This window comes from Chrysochloris asiatica, unplaced genomic scaffold (genome assembly GCF_000296735.1).
Source record: "Chrysochloris asiatica unplaced genomic scaffold, ChrAsi1.0 scaffold00184, whole genome shotgun sequence".
Lineage (NCBI taxonomy): Eukaryota > Metazoa > Chordata > Mammalia > Afrosoricida > Chrysochloridae > Chrysochloris > Chrysochloris asiatica.
Genome location: NW_006408702.1, coordinates 1,495,430 through 1,516,044, shown reverse-complemented (window position 1 = coordinate 1,516,044; position 20,615 = coordinate 1,495,430). Strand labels below are relative to the sequence as shown.

General features: G+C 44.3%; 1 protein-coding gene across 1 annotated transcript in view; it reads left to right on the top strand.

Annotated features, from left to right (window-relative positions):
• ADAMTS17 (ADAM metallopeptidase with thrombospondin type 1 motif, 17) overlaps positions 1-20,615 on the top strand; it is a 744,430-nt gene that overhangs the window by 555,660 nt on the left and 168,155 nt on the right. The window contains exon 16 of the mRNA XM_006872136.1: positions 16,470-16,627. Coding sequence (XP_006872198.1) covers positions 16,470-16,627 — 158 coding nt within the window. The remainder of the gene's footprint in view (positions 1-16,469; positions 16,628-20,615) is intronic.

Sequence of the window (20,615 nt, the reverse complement as noted above, 5' to 3'; positions counted from 1 at the left end):
TATTCTACTATATCAATACCTCTTCATGATAAAATCTGTTATAGAACAACATCAGAGTCTGCTTAAAGTAAAGGCAACCGAGGCTTAGTGAGGAATGGAGAGAGTTTGGACTGGGAAGTCCAAATTCACAGGGTGAAAATGGCTGTTCCATCAGACAATAAAGAAAGCATCTTTGTATAGTTAGAGCAGGAACTAAAAAGTCAGAAAATCATAATTGGCTAAAAGACAGTCAGGGCTACAAAGGTGGGATATGTAGAAGCAGGGGTTTGGTGGGAATAGGTGGGTACTGCTTAAGCAGGATTGCATGATTGGTTAAAGACACAAGGTTTCTGCCTGTTAGTTTATTACAGGGTACTCACCAGACAGTGGTACAATGAATTTGTTTTGGGTAATTTGGTAGTAAAACTGCTTCCTCATCTATGTTTGTTTCTTGGGGCCCATGATAAATGTTTACTGATAATGCTGTATATCAAGAGTCTTCGGGTACAAGCTATCACATCTGGCATTTGATTGTCCTTGGTGGAAATAGATTGTGATCTCTTACACCCACCAGACCTCAGCGAAAAGGAATCTCTTCCTGAGGGTCTGTGGTTAGGTAAGCATCAGGTTAAAGGATCTACTGTTAGAAAAGGCACCATGGATTCTGGACTCATGTTAACACTTTAAAATGTAGTTAAGGCTCAACCTTCAGATTGCTCTTTTTAGACATACCAAATACCTCTGATTTTAAGATCTTAAAATACAACTCTTAACAAATGAGAATAAAAAAGATTTTACTTTGCTTGATGAATGGTTGTTGTAGTTAAATGCCATTGAGTTGGTTCTGACTCATAGTGACCCTGTATAGAGTTTCCATGGAGTGGCTGGTGGGTCTGAACTGTCAACCTTGTGATTAGCAGTCTAGTGTTTATCCTAAAGTGCCACATCAAATTGTCACAGCAAGCATAATTTTCAATAAGAAAACTTGATATGTTACGATCTCATTTCACATACAATTGGCTTTGTAAGTCCCAACCAGAAGAGTAAAACAAGAAAGTAAACAAGGAAGTAAAGGCCTAAAGATTAGAAAGGAAGAAATAAAACTGTCTTATTATCAAATGATATAACTAGCTTCATAGAAACCCCTCCAACATATACAAATGGATTAGAAATAATATAAGTATTTAGCAAGGCTGACTGTAGGATTAATCTTGTTACTTTATAAGTTTAATATATTTTCCACTATTACCTTTTTAAACTTGTATGTGGTACGTTGGGCACATATTTAGCAAACCCTATTTTTAAGGTGTGTCTGATGTTTGAAAGGCATGTGTAATCTTCCATTTCCATAAAATGATGTATGTACAGTTATATGCATAAAGAGATGCTGGGCAGCATAATCGCCGAAGTGAAGTGATACTTCCTTAGAAATCATTTTCACAGGGTGGTGTGGGTCCATTGCTTTTGGTTTCTTATCTCATGTTTCTTGATTTACTTTTTATAATAATTATGTGCTATTTTTATAGGAAAAATAAAAGCTATTTAATTTGGTAAAATGAATAAATAAATCAACCTCTCAAAATAGATATCTCCATAATCTCAGAAAGATAGGGAAGAAATCTCTCACGTTATTTTAGCTGTCCTGCTGATTCTGATTTGGGAACCACAGGGGTTGGATTCATAATCTAATTTGAGATCATCATCTAAATTACTGCAGCAAATACATAAAACCCTTGTCTGGAACCTGAATGAAAATCAAAACAAAATGACTCTCAGCCTGCATTTGAAAGTCTCATAACATTGGCTCTTCATTGCTACAGTTGCCCAGTTAACCAAGCCTCTGCCAGTCCCTGGCCTCAATCATTTCCTGGGAGTCTTTGCTAACCATCTGACATTATGGGCATTCTGAGATCAGAACATGGGCATAGGCAGACCACCCACTGAAACTGGAAATACTCAAGGAAGTGGGCAAATTGTATACTCTGATAATTGCTGAAATTTCCAAAGCAGTAAAGGGGGCACAGCTGACAATAGTTGTGTCATGAAGTGAGTTGCTTCAGCTTGTGCTATCCTCCCATGGGTATTCAGGGCAAGTCCAAAATGCAGCAGAGTGAGAAAGACCCTCCAACTGAGTTATGTGTCAAGGGAACATGTTCCAGTGCTGTATCGTTCCCGTAGATGCTCCCTGAGGGTTAGGTAGCTGGGAGGTTGGTTCTGCCCGTAGAAGAGCACTTGGATTTCTCAGTAAATAGCAGCCGCAGTGTCTGACGCCACCATGGGGGTGGGGGTGGGGTGGATTTTTCTGATTAACAGTAACAGTACAGGTGTGGTTGGTTCACCTATGTGTCATTTGTTGCTACAGGTTATATTGAAGCAGCTGTCATTCCTGCTGGAGCTCGGAGGATCCGCGTGGTGGAAGATAAACCTGCCCACAGTTTTCTGGGTAAAAAAAAATGGAGAGTGAGACACAAGAAAGATTTGATTCATTGTGTTTTGAGAACGGAATTTGATGGTCAGGCGGGTAATTTGGTTTGGTATCATTCATACCGAATCAGGTGGCTCCTGGTTTTACCTTTATAATGGTAATGGCATAAATACTTGGACTGGCTCAAACAGCACTATCATATTTGACTGATGTGCAGTCACCCCCAAAGTGGGAGTTAGGGATAGATAGGAAGGAAGATGCCAGAGAGGAAGAAAGTTGTGAGGAACTGGGGCAAAGCTGGCCCTGAGTAGCATCGGTCCCTTTGCCTAACCTGTCAGAAGCCCTTCTGGAGGTATCTCCATGTCTGGAAAAAGAACAGCCTTAATGCTACAGAAATACAGGCAAAAATTGATTTTCACTGAGGGGCCATTCTAGACCAGGCTTTATTGTCTTCTACAGACCCATACTTCAAACCTGAGAATAATTCAGTTCTTCTGAGTCAGATAGGAATCCTTGAAGGGTGTGGTTAATATACCCTGCTAACCTTAAGATTGGAGGTTTGAGTTTAAAAGGAGGCACCGCAGAAGAAAAGCCACCAAAATCATGGAGTCCTGATGAGTGTGAGTTTACTGAACTGCTAATCAAAGATCTTCTGAGTGTATCCTAAGCACAACTCCCAACCTCATCAGCACCAGCAGAGTCCAGTCTGATACTCAAGTGCCAGGCTGGTTGGAGTGCTTATTAGAACACAGAAGTGTTCTTTACGTAGGTCAGAAGCAGCTAACACTGCCACAGGACATAACCTGTGAGGACAAAGACTGCCTGTCTTCGTAATTCACTGGGATAGAAGGTTCTACAGCCCATATGCTTCCTGCTAACCTCAGGGTCAGCACTTTGAAACTACCAGCTGTTCTACGGGAGAAAGATGAGGCTTTCTGCTCCCGTAAAGATTTACAGCCTCGGAAACCCTGTACAGGGTCGCTGTGAGTCAGAACCAACTCCACGGCACATAACAACAGTCCTGTTACACTTCAACTCAGAGGTGACTGGATGTGTAAGATATGTCTCTGACTACAATCTTCAACAATTAACATTATTCTCACTAAATGGGTGCTTTCTATGAAACCCTCTAGTTTCAACTTTTAATACTTAACCAATAAAAATAAAGGTCATTATCCACGTTCCTGCCTTTATAGGCTGCATTAATGTATCCTTAAGGAGTTCTGGTAGCATAGTGGTTACAAGTCGGGCTGCTAATCTCAGTGTCAGTAGTTCGAAACTACCAGCTGTTCCGCGGGAGAAAGATGAGGCTTTCTGCTCCCATAAAGATTTACAGCCTCGGAAACCCTGTACAGGGTCACTATGAGTCGGAACCAACTCCACACCACCACCACCACCACCAATGTATCCTTGGAGTCCTGGTGTGGTGGTGTGGGTTAATGTGCAAAATTGGTTTGAACCACAAGGTTGGTGGTTCAAGCGTACCAGTCATTCCTCCAAGTTGGAATCAACTCCAAAGCACTTAACAAGACAGACACAAACCAAATCTCTACTGGATATTCAGTAAACTGTTTCCAGCCAGTTCATGCAGGTTCAACCCTTCACTAAAGCTTGCATTTACTCTTCAGATAGTCATTCTGATTCATTATATCTGGGGCAGACATGCAAATTCTCAGTAGGGGTCAAACCTTGAAATGAACCATTTGGAAGCCATGCCTTAAACTCTTGCCTCAGGGAAAGGCAGGCATGGGGGTGAAAGCTCTTGTTTCCAAGTTCCCCCAGAGAGAGGGACTCACCATACCCAGCTCCCTGCATGTGTGCCCCTGCTGTGGTTCATGCAGCCCTGCCACTTCCATCAGAGCATCCTCCTTCACACTGGGACCAGCCACTGCCATACCTGCTGCAGGTTAAGAATTCATTGTCCCTCAAATTTCCATGGACTGCTGGTGTGGCACTGTAGGGTCAGCACTGGACTGCAAGGCACATGGCCGGCAGTTCATTGAGTTGGAGCTGACTCGACAGCATTTAACAGCAACACATCATATTTCCATGAAAACTGGTGTTGCTCAGGTCTGCGCTATGGTGCCTCGGTTGGCATGCCCCTCCTCAGCTGTCCTAGAGGACACTTTGCAAATAGAACAAGCTTAGAACAGTGCTAAGACTTGAGGTACTTCTGGAAGCCTGTCTAGACTGACATCCCTTTACTACGTTCTGAGAGTTTTCTCCCTCATTCCCTGTCCTGCAGCCACCCAAGAAAACTGGGACACTCTCCCCAGTGTTTGGGTCAGAATTCGCATCACCCAGTGCCACACTCCAAGGTTGTTGTTGTTAGCTGCCTTGCAGTTGGCTCTGGCTTAGGGCAGCACCGTGCATAGCAGAGTTGCCCACTCCTGTACGTTGAGATGCTGAGTCCACTTGTGTGGCCATAGTGCAGTGCCTTCCAGCACTATGTTGCTGTTAAGTGCTGTGGAGTCAGTTCTGACCCATAGCGACCCTGTGTAAGGTTTCTGAGGAGCGGCTGTTGAGTTTGAACTATCGACCTTGCGAATCAAACCAATTTTGCAGTCCAGCGCATTAACCCACAGTGCCACATCCGGAGCCCAGCACTGTATCAGACAATGTTCTGTGTGATGTAGTAGATTTCCATTACCTAATTTTCAGAAATAGATCAGTAGGCCTTTCTTCCTAATCTCTCCTGGTCTGGAAGCTCTGCTGAAACCTGCCTGCCGTGGTGGGGAGGCGGGGAGGAGGGTGCCATGCTGGTATTTGAAATGCTGGTGTTAGATTAGAGTTTCTAGCATCACAGTTACGCAGAAGCCACTACAGTGAGACAGACGAAAAGTCTGATTGTGGACCCCAAAGTCACCCTTGCAAATGATATATTGGCTCTCCCCTACCTTGGAGAGATGAGATTTAGGTAGCCTTTGACTTCTTATTCAAAGTTTATAATCGCAATGTGTCAGTACCTGGTTCAGTCTAAGGTCAATTTATTGGCTCTCCCATACACCGTAACAAACGGCTAGGCATATGTGTCTCTTGGCTTCCAATCCTGGCTTCTCAAGAATAATCCCAACTCTTATTTCTTCACCTGATCTCAGCCCCAGAGATCGTGTTAAAATAGAAACTTTAACTCTAGTTTCTGTGGCAAAATCAGAATGATAGAGGAGGTCAGAATGCTTTACATTACTTTTTTTTTTTAAGTTTTTTATTGTGAATTGAGTGATAGTTTACATGGGAGAGCATCAGCTTTACATTCATCCTATCATATTTCATTTCATTTCAATGATTACAATTCCCTCCATGCATCATCATTCAACAGCATTTGCCTCCAATCCCTTTGTTTTTTGGAGGGTTTTTTTGGTTGTATACCGAAGCACTCAGGAATATATATTCAAACAACCAAAGGGTATACCCTGCACAACCAGCCCCCCAGCCACCAGCACACAGCCCCTCTCTCTCCTTGAGTCTAGAGTTCCCAGCCTCTCCGTCTCTCCACATCATCATCTCTGCCTGCATTACTCTTTATACCTGCTCAGTCCTATAGTAAAAGTGAATGTTTCACTAAAACTCCTTTTAGAACCAGGGAAGGAGTCCTGGTGTGGCATCATAGGAAAAGCACTTGACCTCAAGGTCAGTTTGAACCGCAAAGTTGGTGGTTCAAACTCACCAACTGTTCCTTGGAAACCCTATACAGGGTCACTGTGAGTCGGAACCTACACAGCGATACTTAACAACAAGTAATAAATAGTAGATGCTGGCTAGCAGTTGGTGCTTTCATGGTGATCTCTGTGGGCTCCTAAAGCCTAAAGGCCACATATGCAAGTAATAACATCAGAATTCATAGTTTCCAGTCAATGAGCTCTTGCTGTGTCTTATAAAGACCTTAACTCTAACTGTCCTTATTGTTAATTGCCATCCAAACCTAATACAAACTCATTACTGTCCAGTTGACTCCCTAGCGGGCCTAGTACAGTTGTCCCCTAGGGTTTCCCATCTTTACAGAAGGAGACTGCCACATCTATCTCCCCCGAATTTCCATTCCAGCCTCCTTTGACTCATGGCTACCCCATGTACAACAGACAAAATGTTGCTTGGTTTTGTACCATCTTCATGATAGTTGATGTGGCTTTTTTAAAAATGTATTTTGAGTGCCTTTCAACTTAGGAGACTCATTTTCCAGAACTGTTATTAGGCAATATTCTGTTGTAATCCATGGGATTTTCGTTGGCTCATTTTCAGAAGCAGATTACCAGGTATTTGCTCCTATTTGATTTTAGTCGGGATGCTCCACTAGGGTACCCTTGCTGACATTTGAAATACCTGTGAGGTATAGCTTCCAGCCTCACAGCAACACATAAGCCCCAACATTACAACAAACTTGACAGAGGAGTGGTGGCTGATCCTCCCCCTCGTGTACTATAAGTACCAGGTGCCAGTATTCCTACGTTCCCAAGGATTCTATAACAGACCAAGTTTCTCAACCCCAGTGAGTGTAGACCTGGAATCCAAATATGAGTCTCCTGCCATGTGTGGCGTGTCCCAGAACCTCTCAGATGTCAGCCACAGCAGGAGACGGGCTGGTGGAGTAGGCTGTTCACTGGAGGGTGCATGTGAAATCTGTCCAGTGCTACTACATAGTGGGGACTTCAGAGAAGCTAATTCCCATCCCACAAACTAAGCTAATGTCCTCAGGATGGCTTCTCAACGCCCTCATTTTCTCCAGGAATCATAATCCAGGACCTGATATGCCGACAAAGGCTAAGCATGGTCAGACAGACCTTGTTTCCACTTGGGGCTAGGTGCTTTGGAAGTCAACCCAGTGCGATGTTGGATTATTCTCACAGTTGCTGGGAGTAGTTGTTGAAGAATTCCACCCACTACCTTCAGTCCGTGTGGCTGGCTGGCTGGCTATCTGCTCAAAACCACCTGGAACAGGAAATGCCTCTGCAGTTTGTCTCCAAAGCCCAGGACGGAGCTGGCGAGACTCCGAATGGAAATAAAAGACGCTGCTGACGCAATGCCAGGCACAGCAGTCGGGTGATTGTGGGTCAGGTCCTCCAATTGCATCCAGAAAGGAGAGAAGAACAGACCCCATTGTCTGTGCAGCTCCTTGGCCCACCCGAGAGGGAGGGGAAACAGTGCCACGCCTCTGCCATTGGCCCCCAGCCAGCTGTGAAGGGGAGCCTTACCCTACAGTAAGCATATCCCCTACAAAGTCCCAGAATGGCCCGTGATCTTCTCCTAGAAGTGTTGTGTAAACATCCAGAGAGAGAGAGAGAGAGAGCAACTTAGAACTGAAATGGACTTCAACACATGACCTTAAACCCTAGCCTTATGGAGACGCTCCTTTACTGCCCTAGTATCAAAGCAAAGTGCGCACACACCTTCCCAGGATGCCTGTGTCAACGCCTCTGACCGATGAGTGGCTGAAATGGCTTCTAAGCAAAATACACAAAAGGCAGTGCTGCTGTATTTTGGATCGAGGTTTAAAACCTCAGACCTCTGGCCCAGGCTGCCCCAGCAAGCGAGAATCCCCTCCCATCAGTGTGAACTTCAGACTTCACAGAATCCGGCTTTTCTTCCTAGGATGTATTTAGGTGGACTCAATGTGAAAATCCCTTGTTCTTTTTTGTTTGTAAATAGCTTTGTTGTTCTTGTTAAGTACCATGGAGTCGATTCCAACTCATAGTGACCCTGTACAGGGTTTCTGAGGCTGTAAATCTTTATGGGAGCAGAAAGCCTCATCTTTCTCCCGTGGAACCAGCTGGTAGGTTTTAACTGCTGACCTTGAGGTTTGTAGCCCGACTCGGAACCACTACGCTATCAGAGCTCCTTAAATAGCTTTGCTGTTGTTGTTGTTGTTAAGTGCCGTTGAGTTGGTTCTGACCCATAGTGAGGCTGTAAATCCTTATGGGAGCAGAAAGCCTCATCTTTCTCCTGCGGAGCAGCTGGTAGTTTCAAACTGCTGACCTTGTGGTTCGCAGCCCAATTCATAACCACTACGCTACCAGAGCTCCTTTAGTGAGATAAAATTCATATGTACAATTTCATGATTTTCACAAAGTTGTGCAAACATCTCCACAAATCAATGTTATCCCCTCCCCCCAAGAAACCCTGTATGTGTTAGTAGTCACCCCGATTCTCCCCTGTGGCTTTCTGCTCCTGTAAAGATTTACAGCCTCGGAAATCCTATGCAGGATTGCTATGAGTCAGAACTGACTCCACGGCACACAACCACCACCACCACCACAGGAAGATAAGTTGATACCATTATTACTCAAATTTACACACGCACTGCTAAAGCCAGTGATGATGAAATTGATGAATTCTACTTCTTCTGTCTGAAATTGGTCAAACATGCAATCAAGATGTATTGATAATTACTGGTGATTGGAATACATACAAATGTTGGAAACAAAGAGGAAGGATCTGTCATTGGACTTGGTAATAGAAATGATGCTGGAGATTGCATGATAGAAGACCAATGAATTCTTCATTGCAAATGCCTTTTTTAAACAACATAAAAGATGACTATACACATAGACCTCACCAGGGAATACACAAAAATCAAATTGACTACATCTGTGGAAAGAGATAGTGGAAAAGCCAAAATAAGGCCAGGAGTAGACTGTGGGAAACACCGCACACCATCAGTTGCTCTTACGCAAGTTCCGCCTGAAGCTGTAAAAGTTCAGACAACTCCATGAGAACCAAAATATGCCCTTGAACAGATCCCACCTGAATTCAGAGATCATCTCAAGAACGGATTTGGTGCATTAGACAGTTAATGACCAAAGACCAGAAGAGTTGTGGGATGACATCAAAAACATACGAAAAGAAAGCAAAAGGTCATTAAGAAGATAAGAAAGAAGGGAACAGCCAAAATGGATATCAGAAGAGACTCTGAAACTTGCTCTCCAGTGTAGAGATGCTGAAGGAAATGGAAGAAGTGAGGGAGTAAGGGAGGTGAACCGACAATTTCAAAGGACAGCTCTAGAAGACAAAGTTAAATATTATAATGAGATGGGCTAAGAAATGGAGTTAGAAAATCAAAAGGGAAAAATAGACTTAGCATTTCTCAAGCTGAAAGAACTGAAGGAAAAAATTCAAACCTTGACGTGAAATATTAGAGGAGTCTACGGGCAAAATATTGAATGATGCAGAAAGCATTAAAGGAAGATGGAAGAAATATACAGAGTCACTGTACCAAAAAGAAATGGTCCATGTTCAACCATTTCAAGAGGTAGCATGTGATCAAGAGCCAGTGCTACTGAAGGAAGAAGTCCTAGGTGTACTGAAGGCATTGATTGGCAAAGAACAAAGGTCTGAGAACTGATGAGATGCCCATTTCTACAAAGTGATGAATCACTGGAGACATTCACTTATCTCTGCCAAGAAATTTGGAAGACAGTTGTCTAGCCAGCTGATTGGAAGAGATCCATATTTGTGCCCATTCCAAAAAGAGGTGACCCAATGGAATACAGAAATCATCGGACAATATCATTAATATCATGTGCAAGTAAAATTTTGCTAAAGATAATTTTTAAAAGACTGCAACAGTATATCAGCAAGGAACTGCCACAAGTTCAAGCCAGACTCAGGCCAAGATGTAAGATGCAGGATACTGTTGGTGACATCAGATGGTTCGTGACTGAAAGCAGAGAATACCAGAAAGATGTTTACCTGTGTAACTGAAGGAAGAACATGTCCCGGAGGAAACCCCCGGAGAAAGAGATGGTGGGCAGGGCCACACTAGATGCTTTCAACCACATGAAATGGAACAAGATCAGACCCTCACCTCCAATTTTGAAACCCAAGACCTGGCCGGGACACTGACTGTAGGAAATGGGCAGAGACAGGAAGGAGTGTGACCACTCCAGTGCCCTCTGGCCTGTGTGTGGCCTGTAGTGGGTCCAAGACTGGTTATGGTCAGCTTACACCTTCAAAGAAGCAGTGGTCTATTTCTCTGACTCAGGTACCAGGAATCTCAAAATATCTCTTACTCAAAAATAGCAGAGTCGCGATGTAGCACTGTAAGAGAAGCACTGTACTAATAACTGTAAGGTTGACAGTTCAAACCTAGCAGCCACTCCTTTGACACCCTATACAGGGTTGCTATGAGCCAAAACCAACTCCAAGGCACTTAACAACAAACAATAACAGTAATAGCAATAAACCTTGCCCTCCCTTCTTCATCCTTCTGTGGCCACTCTTTGTCTCTCATCTGCTTTTCACAGACAGAAGTATGTAGGGAATATTCCTTCACCTTCCGCTTGCCTCTGCTCACAGTGCAGCATCTCTCCTCCTCCTCCACCTGAGAGATTGTTCTTGGCAAAATCAAAGATGGTCTCCACAGAGCAGGAACAGCTGTCCGCCTCCAGGACATGAATGATGTCCAGTTACTTCTGGCTGTATTTTTACCAGCTCAGTATGAAGGGCATCTCTCTCAAGAAACAGTCCCCAAGTCACTCCTGCCTCTCCAAAACCACACCCAGGACCCTGGACTCACCTCTATCATGGGTGGTGGTGGTTAACAAATTATGTTTTTGTGGGCTTTAGCCTGATTCCCTAAGAGCAGGAGCTCAGTATGTTAGCCTAGGTTCTAGTGAGTCAGCGGCTCAGGAAAAAAATGAGACTTTGTGCTCCCATAAAGGTTTACAGCCTTGGCAACTCTATACAGGGTTGCTATGAGTTGGAACCAACTCCACAGCACACAACTACCACCACCACCCATTGGGTTAACAAGTGCCCACACTTAGGAGAGGTGAAGGGTTGGTGGGGGTACATTTGTTGCCCTATATGTTTCCTTCACCTTCTACTTGCCTCTTGTTCTTAAAGGAGTCTGACCCCTACTTTTATCTGTCTGACATTTCCCTCCCCATCATTTTCCTGTTAATTTATCTTACAAGTGACTTGCCTGTGGCTATGTTACCTAAGCTGTACCACCAGTATTTCAAATATCAGCAGGGTCAGCCATGGTGAACACGGTCCAAGAGTGTCTCCATTAAGACAGACTAGGAAAAAGCACCTGAAGAACTGTTTTTGAAAACTAGCCAACAAAACCCTTTGGACCACAACAGAATACTGTCCTGTGTTGTACTGGGAGATGGGTCCCCTAGATTGGAAGGCACTCAAAATTCACAAACGGCCACAAAAATGGACTCAAGTATACCAATGAATATGAAATGGTGCAGGATCAAGCAACATGTCTTCCTGCTGTAGATGGGTTAAGTCCAAAAGTACGACTACTGGGTTTCAAGTCCGCATGCCTAGGTTTATTCCAAACTAAACATGCTTTAACCGGTCTCTGCTGTCAGCGGATGGCTGTAGACAAGTTCTCTCGGTAATGCCCGCATCTTAATCTCGTTCGGGTGCCTTCCAAAATCTGGTCCGATCAAAACAATGACTTCCCAAGAGATCTATCTGCCAGTTAAATTCAACACAGAGAGGTCAGCTCAGGTTATGACAACTGTTTTTGAGGGGAGAGTCCAAAGAGGTAATCTTGATAGATGTCCTTGAAGGACACAGGATGATCTCAGGGACTTATTTTAAAGAAGTTTTAAGAGAATTAAAAACTGCATAGGTGAGAGAAAGGCCAGGAAAGTTGTACCAAGGGAATTTTTATTTTCCATCGTAACAATGCACCTGCTCATTCTTTGAGGGTTTGCAAGGGCTGTGCTTTGAGAATTCTGCTGGGAAATTTTAGCCCATCACCCTTCAGCCCTGACCATGCCTCTTTAGACTATTTTGTGTTCCCTAAACTAAGGAGCTCTGGTAGTGTAGTGGTTACAAATTGGGCTGCGAACCTTAGGGTCAGCAGTTTGAAACTGCTAGCTGTTCCATGGGAGAAGGATGAGGCTTTCTGCTCCCGTAAGCATTTACAGCCTCGGAAACCCTGTACAGGGTCGCTTTGAGTTGGAACCGACTCCACGGCACATAACAACAACAACAACAAACTCAACATTTCAAAGGAACACAACTTGTGACCCTCAAGGATGCTAAAACTACCATTTTGACATGGTGTAAATCAAAGAGTGCATCATTTTTCCAGGAAGGGTTAGAGAGCTGGGAAACAGCCTTCAGGAATGTATAGACCTAGATGGAGGCTCTGTTGAGAAACAATGTCTTCACATTTTGGGGACGTTTTGTTTTCATAAAGGTTTCTATCATGTTGCCACAATACTTTTTGACTTACCCTCATACGTGTGGTTCTCATGAGTCAGATCTAACTTGATTACAAATCATAAAAACTTCCCATCAACTTGCTCTGACTCCAGAAACAAAATGTATGCATATGTTTATGCAATCTACAGAGAAGTCGAAAGAATCATATAAGGGATGCCAAACACCCTTCATCCACATTCACCAATGGCTCACATAACCAAATGTATTTTAGGTTATTAATTTAATGGGAGCTTGCTAAATCTGTGAAATTAGGTTTTCTTCACAAAGGTACGGATGTGAGGCCCTATAGTGATTAGAACCTAGAATTTGTTCTCGAAGAACAAACCTTCCATTGTCAAATTTAAAATAAGAACCCAGGCTGATATTACAGTCTAAGACTGTGACAATTAGCAGTAAGGGCAGTGATAACAGCACTGTGTTTAAGTTCAACTCTCCACTCTACAACTAAATAGCTGACTTTAGGCCCCACTTCCTCATCTGCAGACCGAGGAAAACAGTCCCTGACCTGAGAAGATGAAATGGGTAAACATCAATGAAGAATCTAAGTCAGAGTATGACCATGTGAAATGGTGGCTTACAGGTGGAGGAGGAAAAGAAAAAGGAGAAGTTGGGGCTATTCCAACATTATCACTTCCCTTTCGAAGCCGGGAAGTTTCCATTGTTGTGGTTGGATGCCATCAAGTTGGTTCTGACTCCTCACAATCCTGTGTGCGACACGACACAATGAAACTCGCGCTAGCCTCGTGATTGTTGCTGCGTTTTAGCGCACCATTGCAGCCATTGTGTCTTTGAAGGTCTTCCTCGTTTTCTCTGACCCTCTACTTTGCCAATAATGCCCTTCTCCAGGGAGTGCTCTGTGCTGATGACAAAGTCTCACCATCCTTACTTCAAGGAAACATTCTGGCTGTATTTCTTCTAAGCCGGATTTGTTCATTCTTTTGATAATCTATAGTATATTTAATATTCTTCACCATGTTTTCATTTAACTGAATCAGCCTTCTTAGGTCTGTCTTCCTTATTTATTGTTCAGCTTTCATATGCATATGCATATGGTGGTGATGACGGTTCTTGTCATCCAACCATAGTGACTCTGTGGGACTGAGGAGTGTGTTCCAACTCATAGTGACTCTGTACAGGCTTCTAATGTTGTAAATCTTCCTTGTTGTTAAGTCTCGTTGAGTCAGTTCTGATCACAGCGACCCTGTATAGGGTTTCCAAGGAGTGGCTGATGAGTTTGAACCACCAACCTAGAAGTTCAAACTGACTTTGGAGTCCAGTGCTTATCCTATAGTGCCATCTTTCTCCTGAGGAGTAGTTGGTGGACTTGAACTTCTGACCTTATGATGTAACACACGACACCACCAGGTGTAACACATGACACCAACATGCATATGAGGCCACTAAAATACCATAACTTGGGTCAGGCATGCCTTAGTTTTCTAAGTGTTCTATCTTTGCTTTTTAACATTGTGAAAAGGTCTTTTGCAGCAGATTTGCTCGATGTAATACGGCATTTGATTTACCAACGACTGCTCCTATGGCTGTTGATTTTGGATCCAAGTAAAATGAAATCCTTGACAACGTCAATATTTTCTCCATTTTTCATAATGTTTCTTATTGGTCCAGTTGTGAAGATTTTGGCTTTCTTCACATTGAGATATGTAACTCATATTGAAGGCTGCACTCTTTGATCTTCATCAGTAAGTTCAAATTCTCTTCACTTTCAACAAGCAAGGCTGTCATCTGCATATCTCGGATTATAAAGGAGTCATTCGTATATCCTGATGCCACATTCTTCTTCTTATAGTCCAGCTTCTTGGATTATTTCTTCAACTTGCAGATTAAATAAATTTCAGTAGTGGGTAGGATTTCTCAAAGGGAAACAGATTTTGTTCTAAGCGGTAGAATGTTCCCTTTCCTCAGCCTTCTGCTAGAATCCTGTGTCCTCCACCGCTCAGTATGCACAGCCAGATGGAAGCCCCAGTTGGAAGTTGCTCTAGCTAGAAAGCAGTCCCTCCGAACGGCTCCTCTCTTGTTTTCTCCCAGCAGTTCCTATAAGCAGGGAGGCCTGAGCACACATCCCTTTTGAGCTTTTCCTAGCGAGCGGGGCTGAGCGGGAGCAAGCACTGGGATCCTCTTGTCCCACCAGCATCATGTAGCTAGTTGTAGACTGACAGCCGTAATCGCAGCCTGTTGTTATTGCTGTAAAATGCTATTGAGTCAGTTCTGACTCAGGGTGACCCTGTGGGACTGAGAAGCAGCTGCTGGGTTTGAACTGCCAACCCCAGCCTGGAGCCGACTAATCCAGAGCTACTGAAAAGCCCTTTTTGGTTTCAACTCCCATGTATCTTATTTAAGCAGAGAAATGACATGTGTGATGATCCTGCAGTGACCAAGAGCAGTTGTGGGTATCACTGGTCCCATGTGCATGCGAGAGGGGGGCCCTGGACTGAGAATGTCCTGGGAGCCTCCGTTCCTAAAACTAAAGACTTGCTGTCACCTCTTCATGTATCATGTGTCACCTTTCCCTAAATGCCAAAGTACATTCCAATGAGTTGTTCATTTTGGTGGGGGTCGGGGGGTGGGGGGGTGGTTTTGTTTGTCTGTTTTCTAAAAACGAAACAGCATTTGACTGCACAGTGCTCTCCTCATAGGAATAACAATAAATGAGGGACAAAGAATAAAAATTTATAAAATAGTCACTGGTGAGCATTTCAGATTTCAGTATATATATCTTGTATGAAAAACCAATTTTATGCTTCTAACCAATCAGAAAAAAGCTGGTTCCTGAAGATGGATGCTAAAGGCCATAGATTTCTCATTTATATGCCACAGAATTCTACCTGTGTGAAGTGTTTGGAGCAGGCAAATCCATAAAGACATGAAGTAGATTAGTGAGAGCTTCGGGGGAAATTGAGAGTGACTGCAAGGAGGTCTGGGATTTCTTTTTTGAGGAGATGAAAATGTCCTACAATTGATTCTGATCATGATTGTATAACACAGTGAGTAAAGTAAAAGTGAATTGTATGGCATGTATATTGTCTCTCAGTAATGCTGTTGTTTAAAAAAACCAACAACTGCTGGATCCTTCTATCTCCCAACACGCATTTGCACTACGTGGATGTGTGAGCGGGCACCCCTGCAAGCCTCAGCCCCACAGCGTCTATAGGTGCACGCCACACCATATTCAGTGTGCCAAATAGCCGGACATCTGCCCAGCATTACTGCTGCCATCTGTGGGGACGCTCAGGTTTCAAAACACAAATATCTAATAGAAGGATCGTTCCTTGAAGGAACATAGACATCAAATTCCAAAGAGCTGTTAGGCTGCCTGCCTGCCTGCCTGCCTGCCTTAAAAAGCCCTCGGTAGAGAACAGTGAGAGCCTGGGTAGTACAAATGGTTAACATGCTCAGCTGTTAACTGAAAGGCTGCCTGTTAGAACCCACTCACAGGATCCTTGGCAGAAAGTCCTGGCAATATTCTGAAGAATCAGCCATTGACACCCCTAGGGAGCATAGTTCTAAATGACACACATGAGGTTGCCGTGAGTTGGAATCAACTCAATGGGGGCTGGAGAAAAAGGCGATAGCAAAATGAACCGATGTGTTGTCTTGGACACATCAAAACAGGATGAATTCATCAGGCAAAACAATGCTGCTTTGATTGGGGTGTGGTTGCATCCATTGTTGGCACTTCCTCACCTCCATTCTATGGATTGTGTTTGAGACTAGGAGCAGAGAGGTGTAGTGATCGCCTCAGTCCTCCTCTGGGTGGAACCTACATGTATTCAACTCTCCTTGCCCCACCCATGACACCCAGATGCCCCATGAGAAAGGCCTAGAACCCCCCTCACTTCACCCTCTCTGATTTTCCACCTAGCTCTCAAAGACTCCAGTAAGAAATCCATCAACAGTGGCTGGAAGATCGAGCTCCCTGGAGAGTTTCAGATCGCTGGCACAACCGTCCGCTATGTTAGAAGGGGCCTGTGGGAAAAAATGTCTGCCAAGGGACCGACCAAAATTCCACTGCATCTGATGGTAAGTCCGTGTGCGCTTTCATTTTGTCTCATGAATGATGGTTCATACAATTGGACTACTTCACCTTCCCTCGGGCCTCGGGTTGCGAGGTGATACATGCATTCTGGGTCTCTGTGTTTTACGGGGCTGTTTGCTGCTTAATCCTCACTGTTAGCCAGCTTTTTTCTAAACCCCTCCACTGCATGCTTCAGAATTCCCCTTTCTCAAACCTTCCATGTGGCTCTTGGCTGGCAAAGCTCCCATCTTGTTCAAAAGGAACTGCCCCCAAGAAGGAAATGTTTCGCCGTGTGGCAGCCAGGGAAACTTGGCCTCCTTTGCAGGCAGCGCTGCTCAGAGCCTGGGCTTATTTTATCAGATGGCGGGATGTGTAAATCTGCCCTCAGTTGGTGCCTCCACATTAGAAATGAATGTTGGAAATGAATTGTTGCCTGTATTTTCAAACCCACATCACTCAACTTTTCCAGACTTGGCATGCAACAAGCGTTTGGAAATCAGGAGAAAGAATCAGACCCTTCCTGTGTGTTTACGTCTCAGTTTTCTCTAGAAATGTGTGATGGGGCCAGGTCAAGACTCCTTTATTTCATTTGTCGTCCCAGGAGAGGAGTCCCTGGGCAGCTTAAATGGTTAAGTGCTTGAGTACTAACTGCAAGTTTATCAGCTCAAATTTACCCAGAGGCTCTGAAGAAGAAAGTCCTGGCCAACCGCTTCCAAACAAAAATCCTGTGGAGCCCGGTTGTGGTCTACAACACATGGTGTCACCAGCCTGGTGACGGATTCCACGGCTACTGCTCTAGTTCTGGTTTTGTCTCAGGAGGGGCTCTGTACAAACCACTTAAACATTGTATCATTCATCCTTTAAAAAGTATTAAATATCTCCGAGAAAACAAAACAAAAAAATCATCAATTCTTTCTTAGAATCCAGGAGTTCTCAGGGCTAACTTCTGATGCTTCATAATTATTGCTCCTGTGTTTTGGTACAAAGAACAGGACTTATGACAGCTTTTGCATCTGTAATCCAAACGTATTTTGTCTTCAAGACTTCCATGTCTCTACTTGGAAGCTCTTTTCCCCATGGATTTGAGGTTCCTGGCAACCTGCAGCTATTCAAGTGAAGTGACACCTGAAAGTCTCTCTGGCCACCTCCCAGGAGTGCCCCTGCAAAGCCTGGCTCTGCCCATGAGCACAGTAACCCTCACCCCAACCCCAGAGGCTGCCCCAGGATGGCATTAACCCCATAGTGATTTCCACTGACAATGAAGCAAAGCATTGTTGTTGTTGTTAAGTGCTGTCAAGTCAGTTCCGACCCATAGCAACCCTGCACAGAGTTTCTCCCGCAGAACTGCTGGTAATTTCTAACTGCTGACTTTGAGATTAGCAGCCCGATTCATAACCACAAGCAAAACATATGAACGATTATATGAGCAATATAAACTATCCAGGAAGGGGTCACTGTTAGTATACAATAAATCCTCTGCAAATATGTACTTGCAAATTGATTTCCGATATCAAGAATCTATACCTGAGCCATGTCTCTATGATAAAATTGTTTCCAAATCCAGTTGCTGTCAAGCTGACCCCAGCTCATGGTGACCCCGTGTGTCAGAGTAGAACTGTGCTCCAAAAGGTTTTCAGTAGCTGAGTTTTTGGAAGTAGACTATATATATGTGTATATATATATATATATATATATATATAACTATCTCCTGGATTCTTTTGGATCATGATAAACAAAATCAGAGACACCAAGTGCCATAGTTGAAGTTCCAGCCCTAATTTAATAGTGTAATCTTCGTCTCCTGAAATAGAATTGGCATTTCAAGTTTTTAACCCTAGACACGAGAGGGATGGTGCCCCTCTGCCTCTAAATAGAAAGCTGTTGTCCCCACATCGGGGCAAACACATTGCTTACAGAGTCAGGAGCAGCAGAAAATAGCTAGAGACCTGCATTTGCAATCCATTACACACACGCAAACACAAATTATACGTGGCTACAAAATTGCATGAGATTGGTTTCATATGGTTTCTTGATTCACCGGTCTAATTCCCATACTGAGATAATAAAGATCTCTATTAAAGCATAGTTTTGTGTTCTTGTGTTGTTTTTCAAACTGGAGGCATTTTTATGAATGTGTTACTGCAAGTATGTTTCTTGGAGAAGTGGCTGCTTATCCACTTAGGTCCGCCCTTGGAGGTCTGAGAGCAGCTGAGGGAGGAAGTCGGTTCCCTTTGTCTCACACTTTCCACCTGGCCTGCCCTGCATACACTAGAGGGAGGACCTCTGGGTAGGAAAATGAAGTCGCTAGCTGTGAACCCAGAAGTGTTCCCAGGTTGTAAGATCAGTTGGAAGAAACGTGGTTCAGAGCTGTTGTTGTTGGTAAGTGCCATCGAGTGAGTTCCGACTCAGTAGGGACCCCGTATGGGGTTTCCTAGGAGCATCTGGTGCATTTGAACCACCGACCTTGTTGAGAGCAGCCCAGTACTGATCCTACAGCGCCACACCAGGACTCCAGAGTTAGAGCACTTCAAGGCCTACACGGGCTTGCACATCTGCTGTCATTTCCAGGGCTGACTACATGTTACTGAAGAGCAGACCCATCGCTTGACACAGCCCACCAGGATTGCAGATGACCCACACCCTCACTGCCCACTTTAAGCCTCGAACACCCAGGCCCTGTCACACCGTGGGCGCAGTCATCATCCCAGCTCCCGAATTGATCCTCCAGAGACCTTGGGGAAGACTCATGCATCCTTGGACCCCAAACAGACTTACCCAAGGATCCCCTTCAGTGGGTATATTTTGCCCGCAAGACTATTTACCCCGGGCACTCTGAAAATAGGTTACTATGCCTTTCTTCCAAAGCCCTGTGGGTAGACTCAGACTGCCAACCTTTAGGGCAGGGGTGAGGAGTGTCCGGCCCTTGGGCCATATAAGGCCCGCAAAATCATTTGGTCTGGCCCTGCCAAGGCAACCAACCACAGTTCCAGCCATCGCATTGTTGTTGTTAAGTACTGTTGAGTCGATTCCAACCCATAGCGACCCTGTATAGGGTTTCCGAGGAGCAGCTGGTAAGCTTGAACCGCCGACCTTGAAGTTCAAACGGCTTTGCAGTCTGGCGCATTATTCCACAGTGTCACACAAGGACTCCTAGCCATCACATTGTTGTTGTTAAGTGCCGTTAAGTCGGTTCCGACCCATAGCAACCCTGTAGAGAGTTTCCAAGGAGCAACTGGCGAGCTCGAACCACCAACCTTGCAGTTCAAACTGACTTTTTTTGCAGTCTAGCGCATTAACCCACAGCGCCAGACCAGGACTACATTCGGGGTGAATTACTTAAATGTTTGACCAAATATAGCAGGCTAATTTTTAAGTTAGTAATTTTGTTTTGCCCACACATGATGTTATAGATTTTGGCAGAAAAAAGGCTTCCCACCTCTGCGTTAGGTTAACAGCTGAGCGCACTAACCAGTTTGCACTCCCACTTTACCTTGCACTCCTTACCCAAAAACAAAACACAGGTTGCCATTGAGTTGGTTCTGACTTGCTGACTCATGCGCCGTAGTGTCGTTGGCTGTGATCTTTGCAGAAGCAGATTGCGAGGTCCACTCTGATGGTATTGGGTAATCTGTTCTGCCACCCTTTAGGGTAGATGTTGTTGTTGTTAAGTGCAGTCAAGTAAATTCTGACTCTCAGCAACCCTCTGTAGGGTTTCCGAGGAGCAGCTGGTAGGTTTGAACCACCAACCTTGTGCTTCATCATCCAGTACTTACCCTACAGGTCACACCAGGGCTCTAAGTGGTCTATAAACCATTTGTACCACCAGGGAATCCACAAAACTGCTCTCCCTAGTCTAAGCTAATCATCTCTCCTATAGGAAAACCCCCTTGTGAGGGCTCCTATGCCTTGCTCCAAAGAATTCTGCAGCTGAAATAATCTGCTTTGAAGCCCAAGAAAGAATGGTTGGTCTCTGGTAGAGAAACAAGTCACGGG